Source organism: Ruditapes philippinarum, unplaced genomic scaffold, assembly GCF_026571515.1.
Source record: "Ruditapes philippinarum isolate M1 unplaced genomic scaffold, ASM2657151v2 ctg9_1_1_1_1, whole genome shotgun sequence".
NCBI lineage: Eukaryota > Metazoa > Mollusca > Bivalvia > Venerida > Veneridae > Ruditapes > Ruditapes philippinarum.
In genome coordinates this window covers 108,360-131,784 of record NW_026865571.1, presented here as the reverse complement: position 1 = coordinate 131,784, position 23,425 = coordinate 108,360, and the positions used below count along the sequence as shown (strand labels likewise).

Here is a 23,425-nt window from a genome sequence, read left to right as displayed (position 1 = left end):
TGCAGAATCGACATATGTATTGGAGCTTTTTATTTGCTAGAGCAAAACCGGAATTGATTCCCGAAATAGATAGTACATTTTAGTTTTCCATTTATTTAATATGCTTTGTTTGAATTACATTTTTTTAGATTTCTTAAAAGTGACATTATGCCCATCAAAGTTTAATTGGTCAGTGAACAAGTAAAAATCAAAATTACTCGACATTTTGCCATAGTTGTGTTCAGTTTTATATATCAATACACCACATGACCAATGGAAATTTCTATAAATATCGTTCAGAATTCATCAGAAACGTTCAATTCTTAAAAAGAATGGAGCAGTCTTAAGGTAGTTTTTGTATTGTATCATAAACATTTTTCATTATCAATTATTGGTCAATCACTATTATAATAGTCAATCGTTTGAATCAAGTCAATTTGAAAAACATCAGCATAATATCACTATAAATATCTTTTAATTACTTTTTTTTGTATTTGCCATTTTGAATTAATGTAAAATGTATTTGTGTTAAAGAATATATATAATTACATGTATATATATATATTTTAATATTTTATTGTAAAGTTATTTCGCGCATTCTGTTTTATTCAGTTTTTTTTTATAGAATTCGAATTGTATACACTTTATCATTGAATGTATGTTTAGTTATTATCAATGAGAAAAATTTGATATACCGTTTCACTGGAAATTTTCATTTCAAAACTGGCCTCAACATTCGCAGGAGATGGATATAATTTATTTGTTTTTCTCTTTCTCTCTTTTCTTTGTTAATGATTTTAACAAAATCAAACTGAAACAATAGAAAAAAAAACATTACGGAATTATTATTATATTGTTAGATCTTTGGTCATTGAACTGAATTTTTCCTTCCAATCATCATTATTCAGTTATATTTTATTTCCATTGTAAACACAATGTTATATAACTGAGCATCTTTTCATTACATTTTGAAACATTGTGGTTATATCAAACAATTTTATTTTAGAATCTTGAGAGAAATTAAAAGCTTAATGATTTAAACTTATGTAAGATAAATAAATGCTTGAAACATCTTGTAAAAACTATTATTAATATTTGGTTGTTGTTTTTTTTTCGAACTTCAGAGCCAAATCATTGTCATATAACATTATCAGAATCATAATCAAAAACTAATATATAACTTTAAAGGTTATTCTCAAATGACGATGTACCTAAAAACAGAAGTTATAGTAAAGAAATTACTCACATTTTGCAATATAAAAAACACACTTGATAATATCTGATAACGTAATAACTGTTACATCGATTTCTGGCAAAATATATTTTGGAAGAATAAAGAATGAATTAAAATCCTGCAAAAACGAATACGAAAGTTAAAAGCTTTGTAAATTCATTTTGAAACAACAGCTGATTTGAATGTTATTTGTATTACGTTTAAAACAAAGACAAATAAAAGTATTTGATTGAAATTGTTCAGTTTCGTTTTGTTCTTCATTTTTTTCACTGTCAAATTTTATTGTATTATAACAATATAATAATTGGACTCAAAATCTAAAATCCATATTAAATGAATTTGGCTTTTCTTATGTGTGGGACAACCCATTAAATATCAAAAGTACAAATGTAGTTTCTTTTTATCTCAATTTAAGCAAAGAGTTATTGATTGTTTTAGGCAAAAATGACATTCAGACATAGAAAACAATATCGTACTAAACACTGTGTAAAAGACTTTTGTTTGGAACCATATTTAGGAAATATTTATTGCAAAGGTTTACGTATGAATATTTGTAGAATAAGAATATCTGCTCATAACTTAAGGATTGAAACCGGAAGATACGGACGTAAAAGAATACAAGGAAATGAAAGATTATGTCAATTATGTAACATACCAGAAATTGAAGATGATTATCATTTTATTTTAGTTTGTCCATGTTATCAAAATATTCGAAGAAGATTTATCAAGCGTTATTAGACCTTCTATGTATAAATTTGTAGATTTACTACAATCAGAAAATAAAGCTATACTTGAAAATTTAGGAAAATATATAGATGTAGCCAATAAAAAGAGACAATAATTGTTACTACCAGTTGTTAATTCATAACACATTTTGTAATTTTAATTGGTTCAACTTATTATCCTTATTATCGTTAAAAGATACATGTAATACTATACTTTTGACGCCGTTATTTTCACATCTTTTTTGTTTTTGTTGTTTTTCTTTCTTTTTGGAACTTTTTTATTTCTGTGAATGATAATGAATATTATGATGTTCTTTTTTCCTTTATTTGCAGCTGTCTATTCTCCGTTTGAAACAAATTTTCTAGAATGTCATTAGTTAAAACTTTTTATGTTCTTATTAGTATTTTTTCTTTGTTTTTGTCATGTGACCACAGAATTATTATATTTGTAATTATTGTATGTAACGAGATACTGTAAATGTATAAGTTATCGAAATAAACTATTTCTTCTTCTTCTATTATAAATATATTTCAAATGATTGACTATTATAATAGTGATTGAGCAATAATTGCTAATGAAAAAAGTCAAGGTACAATATTAAATGACCTAAATTATAAAAAGACAGTCCCATTCTTTTTATAGATTTGAACATTACCGGTACATTTTTTAAGACTACTTATAGATATTTTCATAGGTCACGTAGATTATTGATTATAATTTCATAGTAAAATATGCAATTTAACACAATTATGACAACATGTAAAGTTATTTTGGATTTGTACCTATTCACTGACCATTTATTTACATTTGGATGGGCATAATGTCACTTTAATAAAAGATAATGGTAAATCTACCGGGATGATACATATTCAACGGGGAAAATGTCTTAATTGTTTAAAATTGTATTAGTTTGTTTAATGTTGTTTTTTTTTTCAAATTTATTTATTGGTTTTTGTGAAGAGTTCTTTTTTTTCCAAAATATATCATATAACGCAAAATGATGCAAAAATATGTAATTATATGCTGATAAGTTTGAAACTAAGCTAAACTAATAGTTTAAATGTATTTACAATAATTTCAATAATGAAAAAGTACTGAAAATAAACAAAACTAACAAATGTTGAAAGCGTACAAAATATGATTCCTTCTTATGAACAAATTGTATCTTAATCTACATCAAACGACATAAACGTATAACAACTGTTTGAATAGCAATTGACATTTTAATAAATAACAACAAATATATTGTTATTTGGCATGATATTAAGGTATTATAGGTATCTCATGTTTATGTAGTTATATGCATACTAAGATAAGCAAATAAAAACTTGGAAAATAAATGGGATACTTGCATGTTTGTACACAATAATTTTCTTACTGCCTTATAATAAATATAAACATTTTTTATGTTGGTTTGTTTATCCATTTTCAAAACTAGCCAAAGCCAAAGTTTGTTTGTGTCACAGCTCATTTTAAGATCAATCTAATCATACAATGTATAATATAGATGATTTGAAATTACTAAAAGAAATTTTACAAAAATTAAAAATGGATTAGAACAGAAATTTCATCTTATTTAGACTATGAATAATAATTCATTTTCCTTGGAAAGATTTTTTTGTTGAAATACATTTATAAAATGAAGTTCTTCAAAAGTAACTGATATTTGACTTAATTACTTAAATAACTGTTTTATTTTTGATGATTATTTTGTTGTTGTACTGTTTTCAGAAGAAATGCGAAATTCTATTATAATATAACCAAATAAAACAATGCACTCACTCATAAAATAAATAAAAAAAATATTTGTACTAACATTAATATGCATTATTTTAAAGTTTAATTCCATTGTTTAGATGCGAAGTAAATTAAACATTTTATTATTGACAGGTTATTGTGAATCTTGTTTCTAAATAATGACCTATATGACAAATATGTGGTTTTATTTAATCTAGAAATAAAACATAATAAAAGTAATGAACTAAAGAAAAATATTGATCTGTGAACTGTTATCCCATTTTCATATTTTTTTTTCAAAATAAAGTCGATCAATCATTTGAATAAAAATTGCTAGGAGCAACATGTTACAGAATGACTAAAAATGAAGAAACCCCACACTGCTGTTTACAATGCACGCTTGCGTTGGTATCTAAAAAGCGTAATTTTGTTAACGCATAGCGATATCATTATATTTATTATAAATTACGGTAATAAAAAACTATCGGCCAAATATCAGGTACACACTATAATTCATAAAGTTGGTTTGACATCAAAGATCCTACAAGCGTCTAGCAATGTCAAGGTACTTGGAGATGCATCCAGGGGTGATAAGCTCACTGAGTTCGGAGAGGGCAACACAGTTTTAATACTATTGAATTTCAGGTTAAACAGTTCAAAGTCCTTTCCTTATAAGTGTTTACATTGTGTAATTGTATTTTACCTTCTTTTTTTTCTTAAAATATAAAAACAAAATGCTTTTATTTTTGCTTCTCTCGAGGGGTATTCCCTTGATACATTTTTATTGATTCTTGAGAATTCCTAAACATTGAAAGTTAAATGAAAGCAATGAAGAAATACTTTTTTATTGTAACTTAAACATTAAGTGATGATATGCCCAGATTTATAAATGTTTAACATTCTGAGAAGATGACTGAAAATAGAGGAGTCGTATTGAAAATAATTTCCTACATTTATGTCTACTAATGTTGTGTGTAAAAAACCGTTGTTGTTATTTTTTATATTAGATCTAAATTGAAAATTAGTTTCAATGTATTGAAAATCATTCTTTTACAGTTTTCGTCATTTTGTTTTTGTTCATATTATTGTGTTTCTTTCCATTACATTTTAAAACGACCACACAATATTTTCGTTTGGTAGTATTAATGCACTGGCAATAGGAAATAATAAATGATTCAATCGCAAGAATTTTCAAGAATTTACGTTTTTGTTCTTATCATTGAAATAACATTATGTACATGTAGTTTTTTTATAAAGTAAACAAGAGAAAAACGCAATCCCTTAAGAACGCCCAAAGCTGAAAAACTGAAACTTAATTTTACCCGTAACATCCTTGATTTTCCAAAAAATCCGTGATAAAATATTTATAAAATGTTATTACTATTTCGTTATTTTACATTCACAACACCTTATCATGTCTTGGCATCATATCAACGTCTCTAAATGGCTTAACAATTTGTTTTTACAGATCTTTGAACAAAATCAGACCTGATAAAAATATTTCTTGAGGATGTTTTTTGAATTTTTTGAGTCCATGAAGGATGAGTTAATTACTGTGACAGTTTTACGATTCTATAACGACATGTATTAGGATACAGTGCCCGTTCTGTTGCTTATCTTGCGGGAAATCTAATACGCCGTCAGATCTGTAGTATTGTGTGGCTTCCTATTTCATACCTGTTTTATATAAATCAAGAACATGATAGCTGCTTTTAAACTCCAGTTCATAATTCAAAGACGATATTAAATTAATGGAATGCCCTTCCCGAAAAACACTGGCAATCAAAGAGACAAGAACAAACGATTAAACCGAATAAAATATTAGTTTTTAAAATATGTTAAGAAATATACTACATAAAATAAAAGCTTCGATATATTTCACTGTCCAGAAACGCTGTAATTCTTGTGTAGCATTTTCGTAGAGTTTGTCTAGATAGTGAAAGAATCGCTATATACATTTGTATACGTATCCATTGTACTTTTATATAAGAGACGTAGAATATTTCGACTTTATCTTACCAGACAGTATGTAAAATATAAATACCAGTCTTTAGGCTATTCAATCAAACGTTTAAATTATATATAGGTCTCCCATATAAGTATTTAATACATATGACGTGAATGAGCGAAAGAACTGTTTAGTGTGTCACATATAATAAGCCTGAAAACCTTTGTGGATCAAAGTAATAATGGTCACTTTGTAATTTTAATCTCACCATTTAAAAATAATACGTTTGTTGGGATTGGTTTAAAAATTGTGTGGTTATAAGATTTTTACACCGGCTGCCGGTACAGACCAGTATATCTATAACTCTGCTGAAAGTTTGCCAAATAGTTAAAGAACTAGATACTCCCGTCTGTGACGACAGCCAATATTTGATTATTATTTTTTTTTTATGTGCATACTAGATCTACAGTACATATAAATCATTATTCGGAAAAATATTATAAAAACCATTTTTTTTTTTCATTTAGCATTTTTGTATTTTTCTGATCGTAAGATCAGTAAATACATAGTTAACATCCACGGTCTAACACAAAATTTCCTAACAGTCCTAACAACGCAAAGTAGTTCTCACTCAAAACTGCTTAAAAACCAGCAATTTAAAAGAAAGAATAATTTTTAATGTAGGCATTTAACGAATTACAGTGCATTAAAAGTTTAGATTAGTCAACAGAAATATGAGGTTACAATCACAAATTTCGCGGATGAATATCTTTTTTACCCAATGAAAAATGTTCGGCTATTTCCGTAAAGCTTCGGATTATCATGAATATCATTTTAATCAATGAAAATGCTATTTTTAGCTATGTCGATTACCGAATACTCCAGAGCGTAGTACACAAATAAATCTGACTGTCGAGTAGTGGAATATATACATGTCGGACTGTTTTGGCGAAAAGATTTTCGCTAAATTAATTTCATCAGTGTTAAACAACAGGTTTATCGTGAACAAAATACCTCGAAATTAGTTAGGATTACAAACACGAAATGGAAATTCTCAATTTAGAATTACATAATGTATTCGTTTTTATTCAAGGTACAATGTATAACTTCGCCGTGGTGCAGAGGTAAGCGGTCTCGTTGAGGGTGTGAGAGGCCTATGGTTCAAATCCTAGTCGAGGCAATTCTATTTTTTTTTCATGCAAAATTCCATATGTATCAATCTCAAACTGTTATAGAAGAAAATCAAAACGCTGTCGCTGCGTAAGATGAATTATAGTATATAAAAATAAACTTATACAGGAAAGTACATACAGATAGTCAGTATGATTTAGATTGCAAAAATCAGAAAATACCATAGAGCTGCAGCCCTTTGATTTATAGTAGCGTATGAAATTATAACTCTATCAATAACGGCGAAATGACGCCATCCTAAGCTCGCAATTCATTCAGAAAGACGTGAGAAAATGACGTCATAAAGCACGCGAATTTTCTTACACGGGGTGTAAGATCAGTGTAAGCAGTAGAAAATCCTGTCTGATATGCAAGAAATATTATTATGTAAGTATGAAGGTTGGTAAACATTTAGTTCACAAATGGTCTTTCAAGGAATACCTTGTCCATTATACTGCATATGTGATTTTCATTTCCTTGAGCTCTAAGTATGAAAACTGAGTTTATCATGTTTTGTCCTAACTATGTTGGCATCTATACAGTAAAGTTGTCGAGTAAATGGACATACACTCTATCTCATGGACATATAATCTATCTTTCAATAATGTCCATCATATAATGTGGATAATTACTTCAATTCTTTTAGAAACACAGTAAAAATGCTGAGAAAAAAAAAATAAAAAAATTAAAACAACACTAATAGCATAAAAGCTTCATATTATTCTAGAAATTGCTGACACGTATGAACAAAAGTTAACATTAGTTGTCTTTCCATTGTCTTTTAAAGACCCTATAGTATTTCTAGCTGTTTTTACTTTAATGCAATTAAATACCATGCTCACATATCACATGTTCCGAAAATACATTTTTGCCACTTGAATTAAGAGTCTATGGTTGCAAGTTTCCAGTCATTCGAAAGCATATATACTGACTTAAGGTAATCATTTTAATTGATTTGTTCGGTTGCTTAAATAAAAAGCCCATTATAGTTAAAAACATGTTTAATTAGTATTCACAATTTGAGAAGAATCTTCATTTTCCCAATATAAGAATTTCCATTATGCAATACATGCATTGGACTTACTTAAAAGTAGAAAAATAAATATCAGTTTCCCTAAGTAACTATATTTTTTCAATAGTACAATATATATTATTCTATAAAAGTTTCTTGTAACACCCCGTACCTTGTCAATACGGCTATTAGCAATTCTTTGAAGAAGTTTTGTTGTAATTTTATCACTGTGATAGATAATTATATAGATAGCGTACATACAATCATAATTATATTACATGTTAATGTTAAGATAAGGAATGCATTTCGAATCATCGGATGATACTATAAAAAGTGCCGAAATATAATTTCTGTGAAGTACCGTACTTGAAAGTAACCGTACTACCGGGTTATAGCCTCTACTAAATGCAAGTGCAAGCGTCGGTAGACAGAGACTACACGCTGCGCCATTGTTGTTTTCATTTTCTTAAATTTTATTTTTTACATCAAAGGCTTGACTTTATAGTAAACTTCACAAAAACAGGATGTTTCCAGGATGGCAGCCTATGCAGCAGGCTTTCATTCAGCCTCAGTATCAAATGATTCCCATGCAACAGCAACAGGGATGGATTCCACCGGGAATGCCAATGCAACCAATGATGGGTGGGGTACCTCCAGGAGTTCAAATGCCAACCCAGTTACCGCCGCCACCTGGAGAAGAAAATCCACCATTGCCACCAGAACCCCCACCAGATGATGGATCTGAAGATGTAATATGATGAATTTGAAATGATAGTTTCATACTCGTGTAACAAACTAACATGTTCATAAAATTATAATCTGAACTCAAAAAAGTTACTTGTGTCCCACTCCAAGTTGACAACCTCTTTTTTTTGTGTTTCAATTTACATGGAACTTAATTTCAATGTGAAAAGGATCTGTAAAGTCTAAAGCTAAGTCCACATGCAGTCAGTGCGTGGCTTGGATTCTATACATGTTCATGACCACTCCCTTTTTTGATAAATTAAATATTTATTCATAATGTTTTTAATACATCATATTTTTAGATTAGACACTTTGGGTGTGGAGCTAAAAATGCCTCAAAAATCCAAATAAGATGTATATTTGTCAATCCCAGCACAAGTACTGATTATAAGTATCAAAAAAACTTAATATATTAAACTTTAAAGCAGTTTTTAAAAAAATCATATTTCAACGTCTATAATAATACACAAGATAAAAATGTTCGCCAGATAAAATCCGCACACCTACCTTCAAAATCACCATGTATTTGTCCCCATCCTTTTCGAAGAAAAAAAGGGGATATAGAAATAAGCTCCTTCCATCAGTCCGTCTGTCTGTCCCTCACACTTTCATATCCGGCCCATAACTTTGTCATTTATGAAGGAATTGAAATAACTTTTTGTTATGTTTGTTATAATAAGATGATGTGTCATGTAAAACAACCAGTCCCCTTTCTCCATGGTCAAGGTCGCACATGCTCATTCAAGGTCAACATTGTCGTCTCCGGTCCATAACTTTCTTATCTTTGAAGGGATTTTATAAATACTTGCCACAATTGTTCACAATAATGAGACAATGTGTCACATGCAACAACCAATCACCTATCTCCAAGGTCAAGGTCACACTTGGAGGTCAAAGATTAACATAGTCTGTTATAGGGTATATTTTGTGTCTGGTACATAACTTTTTCATAGATCAAAGGATTTTGAAACACTTGGCACAAATGGTCACTATAATAACTTAAATAAGTCGATGTGTCATGTGCAACACCTGCATCCCTACCTTCAAGGTCAAGGTCACACTTAGAGGTCAAAAATTAACATAGTCTGTTATAGGATATATTTTGTGTCTTGTCCATAACTTCTTCTTAGATCAAGGGATTTTGAAAGAACTTTACACAAATAATCACAATAATAAGACGATATGGCAGGCGCAAAACATGGTCCCTACCTCCAAGGTCACACTTAGAGTCAAAGATTTGCATAGTCTGTTATAGGGTATATTTTGTGTCCAGTCCATAACTTTTACATAGATCAAGGGATTTTAAAAATACTTTGCACAAATAATCACAATAATAAGACGATATGTCAGGTGCAAAACATGGTCCCTACCTCCAAGGTCACACTTAGAGGTCAAACTTCCCTGAGGCGGGGGACGTTGGTAACTCTGTTACAAATTCTTGTTTATTCCATTTCCAATATTTTCACATAATCCTTTGGTCAATCGACACATAATTCTTCATGATGATGGTCAATTTTAAACTTCAATGTCGATATAAACAACGCAACAGGCGAAATAAACAAGATCATCGCTGTTTTACTCCATTTACAAAATCTTTCGACAAATTCAAACATGGCTCCCCAGCTTTGCCGTATGCAAATGCGCTGTGCTTTGAAGATGAGAACCAGTCGGCTATAGGCAGAGCCATTCTGTTATATGTTGGTTCCTATAATTGAAAGCCAGGCGTATTAGTTAATTTATACTATTTAAATTGTCAAAACATGATTTTGATTTGAAAAAAAATCAATGTAACTTATTATTTGTGAAAGAAAATCCGTGCCCATGCAAATAAAAATGATCATTGTTGCTAATTAAGCAAGTTCAAAACTTATTCTCAATAAGTAATTTGTTGATTTCAGACTGAATTAAAACCAAAAGATCCGCTTGAAGAAAGGAAGTTACAGAATTTAAAAAATCAAGCAGCTCAGTGGCAACAGACCCTACAGATGCAGCAGCAGTGGGGACCACCTGGGGCTCCAAGTAAGACTGTGTTACTTTATAGTAAAGATTAAAGGTCTTGTTTGATGATCTTATGTTTTTATTTAAAATTAACTTACAGTGATTTTTAAGGCCAAATTTGCGCTCTAAAAAGTATTAAGAGGATATTTTTTCGTTTGAGTGAAATATGGAATATATTTTCACGAAACATGATCAAATGCCACATATTTTCACGAGCCGGGACGGCGAGTGAAAATATGTGGCATTTTATCATGTTTAGTGAAAATATATATCATATTTCATGAAAAACGAAAAAAATAACCTTTTTATTTAATTTCATTATCAAAGAAAAATGGTTGAGAACCCCCTTGCTTGTTACGCAGCTGCAATTGTACAAAGCACATTACTTGTTTTTCACGCAATATTTGGCGCTACATTGTGACGTCACGTAAACAACTGTTTAAACGTCTGTACCGCGTTAATAACTGAATTAAAGATATTGGTGTTCGGATTTATTTTCTTAGTTAGACCATTTTCTATCATTCTAGTGAAAAGTCTTCTTTTAAGTACATGTTTATAAATATTATATTTAAGGATGAAATTTAAAGAAAATTTACCATTTAAATGTTGAAAAGTGTAAGCGTATTTTGCTTTATTAGTCCCCTACCGGTTTAACCGGAGGGGACTTTAGGTTTACCCTCCGTCTGTGTGTCTGTCCGTCTGTCTGTCAGTCCGTCAGTCCGTCCGTCCACAAAACTGGATCCCGCGATAACGCAAAAAGTACTGAAAATATTTTTATGAAACTTGATATATGGATAGATGGCAGTATGGAGATTATGCACGTCTGTTTTTTTTCTTCCTATGTTGAAAATTCTGGTTGCTATGGCAACAAATAGTCTGAAAATATGGCAAATTGAACACATAAACTGGATCCCGCTATAACGCAAAAAGTACTGAAAATATTTTTATGAAACTTTAAATATGGGTAGATGGCAGTCTGGAGATTATGCACATCTTTTTCTTTTCTTCCTATGTTGAAAATTCTGGTTGCTATGGCAACAAATAGCCTGAATTTCAAGATTTCTGATTTAAATTTTTCAGCTTTTTCACTATAATTTCTTTATTTCTTAAGGTGTTTACTTCAAACTTTAAATATAAGTTTCTGGTCATCAACCACATCATATGTGACAAGGTTTACAACTCTAGCACAAAAATTATCAGTATTACCTCCCTTGAACTTAGAATTTTTATGAAAAAAAATGTTGTCTTTTTTTTAATAACTTCTTTATTTCCTAATGTATCTACTTCAAACTTCATATATATGTTTCTTATTATCACTCAACATTTTTGAGAAGGTTAAATACTCTAGCAAGACTATTTCCAGAATTATGTCCCCCTTGAACTTAAGATTTTTTTTCGAGAAATTGGTATTTTTCACTCCAACTTCTTCATTCCTTATAGGATTTACTTTAAAATCCCACATCGTAATAATATGACAAGGTTGTATAAACATAATTTCCTTACTAGGCAGGGAAACTTAACACATTACTGTGATATAGACAAACTTAGAACTCAAAAGATTTAAGTTCATTCATGTCATTCATTCACTGGTAAAATTGACTGGCCAATGGCCCATCAGAAAGTTGCTGGGGTTCTAACCGGTAGGGGACTTATGGATTGCTTGCAATACTATGATAATTGCTTGTTTGATAATGAAGTGCATGCTGTAATGTTTGGTCTTTTGAATGATGTCATTTAAGGCATTACTGTTTTTGACAATTTTGAAATATTTTTCTTTCTTCTAGTGATGGGATTTCAGACTCCCTTAGATTTGATTAAGAAGGAGGAAGAGGACTTCAATGCACAGTATGAGCAATGGAGGAAACAATACAATGACTGGAGAGAACAAAATAAATGTAAGTGTGAATATTGTATTTCATATTAAAGGGATGACAGCAAGTACAAATTTCAATACTTGAATATGTCATTCAAGTACCCAAGTTGCCCTTAACATTACTTAGGACCTTCGGTTGATGTAAACAATATTTTATTTTCAAATTACTGTATAAGTGGATATTTATGCGTCACAAAAATTTTGCGAATGTCAAAAAGTGGACTTTTTGCGTGCGGAAATATTTAAGAAAATATGATTTCTTGAATTTAAACTGTTTTTCTGATATCTTTAATAAAGCAAGTACATGTTAAGAATATACTGTTATTGTAATAATTCTATTCAGTTGTTCAATACTTTATTATTTATATTATAATTGTTTGAAATACACATTGTTAGTTTGATAAAGGACCTGATCACACATTTCTTTGTCATATTGTGACACATATATTGTTTTATTAAACATTTGTGATTTCTTAAGACCAAACTTAAACAAACAAGCAATGAAAAATATTAATGTCAAACAGTCAAACTTATTCATGTAAGATGCTGTATAAAAACGTGTTTTCAATTGAAAGAAGAAAGTTTGCCGAAACAGAAATAATTTCTGCGTGATCAAATATTTGTGAATGATTTCAATTTGCAAAAATCACAAATATTTCCATGTCACAAAATTTTCCACTTATACAGTATACAACATGATTGTATAAATAAAATAAGCTTATAATCAAACACATACAATAAGCATATATCGAACACATTACATTAACACACATAATCGAACACAGAGGAAAATTTCTTGGATGTAAAAACAAGTTGGGACATTTAAAGAGTATGATCATAAACTTGCGATAATTACATCATCCAAGACCATCTTTCTTTTTCTATTTTGGTAAATAGAATTGACTTGTATTGTAGGAATGAACAATGAAAATTTAAAAAAAATGTTGATTTGGGTCTAATTGTCCCCACCTTTTTGAAGAAAAAGAGGACTTTGTGTCCAGTCCAGGCATTCGTCATTGAAATTTGAAATTACATGGCATAATGTTCATCATAATAAGACAACATGTCATGCTCAACAACCAGAGGTCAAGATCTCAACTTGGAGGTCAAAGATCAACATTGTCTGATGGAGGATATATTTCATGTCGGGTTAATGACTTCATCCACCTAGGGATTTTTCTGTTACAAAACCTTCTAGCATGATTTTAATGTTCCCATTCTAGGAGGTTGGAGAATTTTGATTTGCCCTTGTCTCCGTGTGTGCACATGCGTGTGTGCCTTCTTATGTTGTGTCACATGAAAGTGCTTAAACTAGAGTCAATAAACTTTACAGGAATGTTGATCAGCATGTGTAGTCATGCACCGGGGGTTTGGCGTTTGTATTAATTCAGTTTTGTAAGAGTTAATGTCCTTGATGTAGGATAAATTTGCAATTTTTAACTTGTGTTAGGCATTAGTTCAAAAAGTATTTGACCTGGAGTCATGAAACTTTACAGGAATGTTGGTCAGCATAGCCATATGTAGTTATGTACATTGAACACATTAAAATTGGTGTTTGCTTGTGGACTTGTATTTGTAGAGTGATTGCCCTTGACATACATGTAGTAAAAATATTGCAATTTTCAACTTGTGTCTTGCATAACTCAAAAAAGTATTTCACCTAGAGCCATGAAACTACAGGACTGTTGGTCAGCATGTGTAGTTGTGCATCTAGTGTTTTGCTTGTTTTTTATTTTCTTAAAAGCATACTTAAGGAGGGTATGATAATTATAAAATTTAGATTTGAAACTCTTTTAAAATAATACTTAACTTGCAAATATAATATATTACATATTATACAGAAATTTGCAATATTTCATTTATATAGTTTCTTTTTAAACCAGTTCAGGTGTAAAAAAGGTGCAATTTATACAAATATTTGATTTCTTCTTTTTACCTGCAGCTCATCCAAACAAGGATCAGTTTAATCAGTACTTACAGCAGTGGCAGACATATGAAAAACAGATGGAGGAGAAGAAGGCAGATATACAGAGAAGAAAGGAAGAAGCAAAGAAACAAATCAAAGAACAAGAAAAAGCTGCAGCTAAAGGACAATCGTTCTCTGGTGGTCCACCACCAGGAATGATGGGTATGGGGCCCAGGCCAGGCTTTGGTGGACCACCTCCACCAGGACCACCACCATTTGGGGGCCCTCCACCTCATGATGGGCCTAGAGGAATGGGGCCAAGACCGCCAATGGGACAAATGCGGCCAGGTTTTGGAGGCCCTAGAGGAATGTTCTCAGGTCCAGGTGCACCAGGTCCCCCTCAATCAGGTTTCCAAGGTCCTCCTCCTAGAGGACCACCTGGACAAGGTAAGCAGAATGAGGAATCTGGTTCATGGCCTAAAGACAATATGGGAAGAGGTCGTGGACAGTTTAGGGGTGGTAGAGGTAGGGGCAGAGGCGGAATGAATGATTTTGGTCATGGTGGTACACCAGATAATCAAGATGTAGATACAGAAATGGAGATTGAAGAGGATGAAGGTGGTGTTTCTGAGCAATCTTTGAAAAAGATGTTTGAGAATTTAATGAATTCAAATGATCCCAAAGTGAATAAAATGATGCTAAAACAGATTAATGATGATGGTCAAGAAATGCTTGTAAAGCTTGAACTTGCTGCCAAAATTTTCATGGAGAATTATGTCACTATGAATCCAGCTCAGCTGAATAAAATGGTGAAAGTTGTTAACAATATTGGGGACGAGTCAGTGATGCTGAAAAAAATGGGTGGTATAACACCTGCAATATTGAACCGTATGAAAAGTGAAGTTTTTGATGAAATGAGGAGATTTGGAATTTCAGTCCCAGATAGTGGCCCTATTGGGCGGGGAAGACCAATGCCTATTGGAGAGTCAGACAGCGGAAGGGGGAGAGGAGGGCATCAAAGAGGTGGAATGCCCTTTAGAGGTAGAGGGAGGGGCAATTTCCAAGGAAATAGATTTGACCATTCAAATGATTTTGAAGAGGAATCAAGTGATACTGGTAGAAATAACCGTTTTGGTAATGATACTGCAAATAAACCTGGGCCAGACAAAAAAGGACCAGTTTCCCTTTTTGACTTAGAATTCAGTGAACCACCTGCATTGAAAAAGACTGGTAAAAGTGGTGAAAATGAGAAAAGTAATCAAGGGCAATTTAAAAAGGAGGAGAAAGAAGGGTCTCAAAATTTTAATCAAGGGTAAGTCAAACTTGTATGTTTTGTTCATGGTGTTCAGTACTTTAAAAAGAAAGTAAATGGAAGGAGTAAAGTCTTTTCTTTTTTTGGGTTCATTTTTTTCTGCATCATACAAAATTTACTGTAAAGCCTTACATATGATATATAAGACCATGTTGCTGAAAATTAATTTTTCAACAGTCCAAAAAATGATGTAAGAATGGATAGTGTACATATTGTCATAGAAACTAAGTCGGTGAAAAGATAATCAAGATATTCAACTCTATGAAGTGTATGATTATTACCACTAAAGAGCATTTCGAAAGAAAATAAATGTTTGTGTATGTGTGAACAAATTTGCATGAACCTTTATCATTTATCAGAAATTATGGAAATTAAGCTGCTCAATGCATTCACTTTTTGTAGGTAGTTTCATACTATGAATCAATTTGGGAAAACTTGTTTTACTGTTTGAAAGAATGAATATTTACATTCAGTAAAATGAAAGAAGCCTTATAATTTTTGTCGTGCTTTTCATTAATTTTTGTTATATAAATATTTTGATAGCAATCAACAATCTGGCAACTTTATGGGTAGAGGTGGTAGAGGTATGGGACCAAGAGGGCCACGCCCAATGATGGGTCAGCACATGAGGCCTGGAATGCGGCCCCCTGGATTTCCCATGGGCCCGAGAGGCAACATGGGCCCTCACGGTATGATGGGCCCTATGGGAGGAATGCGACATCCAGGTCAGATGGGTATGGGTATGCCTCCACCTACTCAGCCAGCACAGCCAGAAGTGTTCCAGGTATGAAATCATTTCGCCCATATTTGAACATAAATAAGAATCACTTTGTTTCTATTTTGTCTGTGCTTCACATTGTTATGCCCCCCTTCGAAGAAGAGGGGGTATATTGTTTTGCTAATGTCGGTCTGTCGGTCTGTCTGTCGGTCTGTCCGTCGGTAGACCACATGGTTTCCGCTGATTATCTTGAAAAGTATTTATCACAAAGTCTTCATATTTCACATAGTGATTGGTCATAACTAGTAGATGACCCCTATTGATTTTGGGGTTACTAGGTCAAAGGTCAAGGTCACAGGGGCCTTAAATGTCAAAATGGTTTCTGCTGATTATCTTGAAAAGTATGTATCACAAAGTCTTCATATTTCACATAGTGATTGGTCATCACTAGTAGATGACCCCTATTGATTTTGGGGTCACTAGGTCAAAGGTCAAGGTCACAGGGACCTTAAATGTCAAAATGGTTTCCGCTGATTATCTTGAAAAGTATGTATCACAAAGTCTTCATATTTCACACAGTGATTGGTCATACCTAGTAATTGACCCCTATTGATTTTGGGGTCACTAGGTCAAGGTCACAGGGACCTTAAAATGTCAAAATGGTTTCCGCTGATTATCTTGAAAAGTATTTATCACAAAGTCTTCATATATCACACAGTGATTGGTCATCACTAGTAGATGACACCTATTTATTTTGGGGTCACTAGGTCAAAGGTCAAGGTCACAGGGGCCTTAAATGTCAAAAGGGTTTCGGCTGATTATCTTGAAAAGTATTCATCACAAAGTCTTCATATTTCACCTAGTTATTGGTCATAAGTAGTAGATGACATCTAACAATTTAGGGGTCATTAGGTCAAAGGTCAATGTCACATGGGCCTTAAATGTCAAAATGGTTTCTGTTGATTTTTCCATAATTGAACACTTCCATGTACCCATTTTTGGCAAGTTTCTGTAATAAAATTACCAATTATGTGAGTCAATTGCTAGAAAGGGGGGTATATGTGTCGTTCGACATTCTTGTTTATGTAGATTTTAATGTATTTAAGTGTTGATTTTAATGTATTTAAGTGTTGATTTAAATGTAATTTAGGTGTAGATTTTAATGTATTTAAGTCTAGATTTTAATTTATCAAAGGGTGAAGTGTTTGAACCCCCACCAGAAGAGGAAAAGAAGCCAGTTATCACATCAGCACCTCCCTCATCATCCACGGCATCATCGTCAGCGTCATCTACATCATCTACAGTCACATCTTCAACAACGGCAACAACAACTTCTACTACATCATCTCCTCAGGTTAAACCATCACCAAAAGAGGAGAAAGACACTGTCACAAATAAGGCTGCAATTAAAGAGATTAAATCATTAATGGACATTAAAATTACTGAATTTAAAAAAGAGGCAAAACAACAAAAACAGCCAAATAATCAAGAAGTGAAAAAGGATTTTCAAAATAGTTCAGGGAATCAAGGAAACAAGTTTAGTGCTAAGAGACCAGAGCCCCCACCAAAGAAACCTGATTTCCAAGGTCAAGGGGGACAATTTCAGCAACAAAGTGAACAGGATACTGGAGCACAAAATGTGCCTGGTGGGGCCCGATTTCAGAACTTCAAGAATCAACCAGATAAGCAACAAGAACGAGATAGAAATCAAAGAGGCCAGTGGGGAAGAGAACAAAATAACAGTCAAGAAAGAGAAGAAAGTGCTAATCGTGGGTTTGACAGGGGACGTGGAAGGGGACGTGGTCGAGGCTTTGATCAGAATAGAGGATTTAATCAAGATCAAAATGATGGTAATAGATTTGGAAGAGACAGGAGTATTGAAAGAGGAAGGAATGATAAGTGGGGACAGAAGGTATATATAAAAGGAATATGTTAGAAGTTATAAAACTATGTATTTGGTATGATTTCTTCATCTTAAATTTCATCAGTTGAATAAAGACTGTTTAATTTTAACTTCATATGAGACTAGTTTATAAAAAAGATAAAAGTACAGTCTAACTTGCCCATGCGACCACGTGTATTAAGCGACTTTTGTCTTAAACCACCACTTTAAATTCCCCCCCCCCCCCCCGATCATTTTCTCTCTATATCTTTAATGTATTAAGCGACTTTTGCTCAACGCGACCAGCGACCGCTAATTAGTCACCTAATTGACATCAATCTTTTCATTAAACGACCACTTTTACCTGTCAAGTAATTGTGTTTTTAGAGAAGCCACCTCGTTATGTCACAAGTGTCAACAATCAAAACACAACAATAAACGTGTGAAAGACTCCATTTCCCATACCGTTTTAGCGTATGCAAATGAAGTTAAGTATACGCGTGACATGTATTATCCAATAATATCGGATAAACAATGCAACGCTCCGCCCATACTGAGATGGTGTATACGCTTCGCTTGTTGACATTTAGACTGCATTGAATTGACCTTGAACTTGATCAGCCATTAAATTAATCATAACAAATAGATGTAGTCTGTTTATTTCAAACGAAAAAAATGCACAACAGAAAACATCTTCACTAATAGGGTTTTCGTATTGGAGACAAGGAAAAACAACGGAGAAGTTAAAAAATTCTGGAAAAAATGTCAAACATGTACGTAATGGATCTTGAAACTGTTTTGTCAATAAATATCAGGAAGTTATTTTTTACATTTGCATCCATTTAGATTATCAGAGCGTACTTTTTTTTTCAACATTTTTATAAAAATGAAGTTGAAAAACAATCCCACCGAATAAAACAGATGTCATTTATAAATTTTGACTTTTATATCATGCTGACTGTCTTAAGAAACCGTTTCATTAAGCGACCGTTTTGGGTGTTTCCCTTGCCCGGTCGCTTAATACACGTTTGACTGTATTGGATGTTTAATTAATTTATAGTTCATCACACATCTTTCCAGCCATCCAGGCTTAAAAGGGCAGGGAAATTTGGATTTTTTAGTCATGGTCTATAAAATAAACACAGCACCATATTCTTTTTTCACATATTTGTATCAATAGTACAGAGATCTGCCGAGGACGCGATTTTGCGCCATTGGCGCTAAAAAAATGAGAATGGTGCAGGAAAATCTGCAGCAAAGGGCCATGGGTGCATTTAAAACCTGTGCCAGACTTATAAGAAAACAAAACTGTCTGCTGGTTTACTTAGTCATCCAGTCAAAACTGGTACCAACAGCAACATGTTACCCATTCCCCTGTAATTACGCATATTCTTGAGTTTATCCATTCCCCTATAGCTTTTGTCCATGTTATCTACTTACCGCATTTCTTCTCATAATCTCTTTCCCACACATATACTCATTTCTACTACGTAAATTTAATCCAATAAAACAAACAAACAAATTATACAACTAATGATTATCGGTAACTTAAAAAAAGTGTTGCTATTTTAAGAAATGCTGTAAGTTACAGTATAATCTGACAGGTGTACAACTTGATCACCCCTAAGGTCACTCAAGTTCACACAAGCTTTGTAAAAAAAAGATGTCTATTTCGTCATCAGAATATTTGACAGGGTGATTAACCAATCAGGGAAACATTGTGTATGACTTTTTTCATGATCAAAAGGTCTTGTGGGCAAGTGTCTTTGATGTATGCTGTCTACACAGAGGCATACAAGGGGCAATAAAATTCGTCAATATACAGTGGTAAGGGACATTTGGTGCAAAGTAGGAACAATTCAATTGATAATGCACAGTATTAGACATTAGAAGTTATGTGAATAAATTTGGCACATCAAATTTTTGAGCAGCCATTTAAAAAATATTTTGCTTGCAATTAATATTAGTTAGAAAGTTACCATGTAGGCATAATTTTTAATTATTGGTTAAGTACTGAATCATAAGTGAACAACTTGTCATAAAATATGATTTAAGTTTTATTACCAGGGAAATTCAATTATCTACAAACTTTTTAACAGTTATTTAGGTCAATGTTTACTTATTTTCCCAAGGCCCATATTTTGGTAAAAATGGCCCATCATTTTCAGACCAAGTGGGCCCAGGGCCCAGTACTTTCAAATTCTTGGCAGATCTCTGATAGTATAATTATCTACATTATAGTTATGGTATCCTAAATCACAAACCATTTCATACATGTATGAAATTGGTGACTTTTCATCATGATTGTTTAATATGATTTATCATGCATTACATGTTCCTGATGTCATGAAAGTGAATTTATATGGCCAAATATAAGCAAATAAGCATTGGACTTTAAGAATGTTTAACATAGTACTTAATGAATATTTGGAGGCTGTTAAGTGATTATATTACAATCACTTATAATATTTTTAATTGAATACTTAACGGTAGTAATGGTACATCGCTCTGTTAGTAATGGTACATCAATCTGTTAGGCAATGTGGTTTATAACACAATTCTATAGTTCAGTATTTGTTTTTACTTGTTTTTGAAGGGAGGCTTTGAAGGAACAGACCAGGGCGGGCAGTTTGGAGCTCAGGGACAATTTGGAGCCCAGGGACAGTATGAAGATGAAGGCCAATTTGGAAATGAAGAACAGTTTGAAGGTCAAAATCAGTTTGAAGGTCAAGAAGAGTACAATCAAATGGATAACGAGGAATATCAAGATAATCCATTTCTTCAGGAAGATACAGACTTTAGTCAGCAAGAAGAGACCAAAATTCAAGGTAGGATTTACAAAGCCTTTTATCATTCAAGAGATGAAGACAAGTTGCTCAATAAATTTAGTTTTGGAAATTGATGCAGAAAATGTAGTTCTTTGTCAATTATTTGGGCAGACTGCATTTGATCAAAATTAACAATGTTAAAGCACCTTTTTATTGATTTCAAAATAGATTGCTTTCCATATCAAGAATTAATGTACTTTTTAGTTTAAGAAAAATGTGCTATGAAATGTTTACAAGATCATGAGAAATGCATAGATATTTGGAAATATTGGATTATTCAAATTTGATGATATTTACGAGGTATTTTACTACCTCTACAGTAAACCACTCTCTTTCATTACTATAAATGAAGGTCAAGAGAGGAAGCTTTTAAAAAGTTCATGTTTGAAACTGAAGGTCCAAATAAAATTATATACTGTAGAAATGTTAATAGTCACTGATACATTGATATAACTGTTTAAAATAAATTTTGTTGTTGTTGGCTTTAATTGCTTGGTGTAAATTATTGTATGTCATGCCTGTTTATAAATTATAACAGGGGAGGATGAAGGGTTTGGACATGGTCATTTTGATGCTGGAGACCAGCAAAGAGATGAAAGATTACTTCCTCCACCAGAAGACAGATTCAGGCCAGAGGTAAAATTTCACTCATTCATTGACTTGTTCTGCTCAATCAAAAAGAAAATGCTTAATTAAGAGTAGGGGTCATGGGGTTGAGCCCTACTTTGGTTATGACCAGTCACCATGTTTGCTCATAAGACACCAGTACTCGTTCGCTTCGGGGAGTGGTTCAAATCAGATTAAAGCTTTCTTCACATTTAGACTTAAATGAAATTGTTGAAATTAAACTTAACTAAATAAAAGTAGTGGTTAGTCAAATAGTAGGTTCATTTAACCTCATGCAGGCTGCCGTATTTTAAGTAAAAGTAAAAGAATGTTAATGTCTTCACTTATTCCTGCTTGTTTAACATCAGTGTAAAACATGCAAATAATTTGATAATATGAATACAGTAAACTCCGCTTATAACGAACTCATCGGGACATTCAAAATCTGTTCCTTATATCCGGAGTTCCTTGTAAGCATATAGCGAATTAGTTCCTTGTATCAGGAGTTTTTATAGCGAACAGATTTACATATAACGAACTGATTGTTTACCAACGTCCGCCATTTTGAAGAGCATTTGATTAAGAAAAAATAGTCATTTATTTCTATTTTAGACACAATACCCGAGAGCGTACTTTTTGGAATTTGAAAATCCTTTGCTATTTCAGTTTTAATTTTACTCCCTTTCTCAATTTCTCATAAAATATCATATTTTGTTTCTAAACTCAGTACTTTTCGTTTTCTTTCCATGATTAAGAATAAACAAGATTTTCAATTTTTCTTTCCTTTTATATTGAATATCTTCTATTATATTTTAAGTGTGACTTTTACTAATGAAATATATAGATTTCTTTTCATTTAAATCAAGCGTACTTTGTAGTTTTCAATGGATTATGCTATTACATACTGCTATACAAATTCATTTTAATCGATGTCTTGAAGTACATACAACAATAAATGGTACATTCGGACGAGTGCCAATGAAAACGAAAGTTGAAAATGCGGGATCTGTTTACGGATAGCCAATATTTTGGAGTTTGTTATAAAAATGTAATTTTCTGTACTTTTAACTAAATTGGGACTAAGAAATGAGTTCCTTATAAGCGATAATTCCTTATAACCGTGTTCGCTATAACCGTATATTTTTATTAGCTCACCTGAGCACGAAGTGCTCAAAGGTGAGCTTTTGTCATCACTCTGCGTGCGTCGTGCGTCGTGCGTCGTGCGTCCTTCAAAAAATGGCGTCAAACTTTTCAAACAACATCTCCTCCTAAACTACATGGCCAATTGCAACCAAACTTTACAGAAATGATCCTTAGGTGGACCCCTTTCAAAGTTGTTCAAAAATTTAAATTCCATTAAAAACTCTGGTTGCCATGGCAACCAATAAGAAAAACTTAAAAAATCTTCTTCTAAAAAACCGTAAGAGCTAGAGCTTAGATATTTGGCATGAAACATCTTCTAATGAGTGCCTACCAAGTTTGTTCAAATCAAAGCCCTAGGGTCAAAATTGGCCCCGCCCCAGGGGGTCATTGATTTTCCCTATATGCATATAGTAAAAACTTAAAAAATCTTCTTTTAAAGAACTCAAAGAGCTAGAGCTAAGATATTTAGCATGAAACATGTTCTAATGGGTGTCTAACAAGTTTGTTCAAATAAAAGCCCTGGGGTCAAAATTGGCTCCGCCCCGGGGGTCATTGATTTTCCTTATATGTGTATAGCAAAAACTTAAAAAATCTTCTAAAAAAAACCCA

General features: G+C 32.4%; 1 protein-coding gene across 2 annotated transcripts in view; it reads left to right on the top strand.

Moving 5' to 3' along the window:
• Window positions 1-8,215: 8,215 nt before the first annotated feature.
• Window positions 8,216-23,425, top strand: part of LOC132729588 (uncharacterized) — a 41,560-nt gene continuing 26,350 nt past the window's right edge. For both annotated transcript variants that reach the window (XM_060715370.1, XM_060715368.1), the window contains exons 1-8: window positions 8,216-8,555; window positions 10,449-10,569; window positions 12,333-12,443; window positions 14,364-15,639; window positions 16,183-16,423; window positions 17,553-18,269; window positions 20,836-21,067; window positions 21,606-21,703. In XM_060715370.1, the coding sequence (XP_060571353.1) occupies window positions 8,331-8,555; window positions 10,449-10,569; window positions 12,333-12,443; window positions 14,364-15,639; window positions 16,183-16,423; window positions 17,553-18,269; window positions 20,836-21,067; window positions 21,606-21,703 (3,021 nt within the window). In that variant the 5' untranslated portion in view covers window positions 8,216-8,330. The remainder of the gene's footprint in view (window positions 8,556-10,448; window positions 10,570-12,332; window positions 12,444-14,363; window positions 15,640-16,182; window positions 16,424-17,552; window positions 18,270-20,835; window positions 21,068-21,605; window positions 21,704-23,425) is intronic.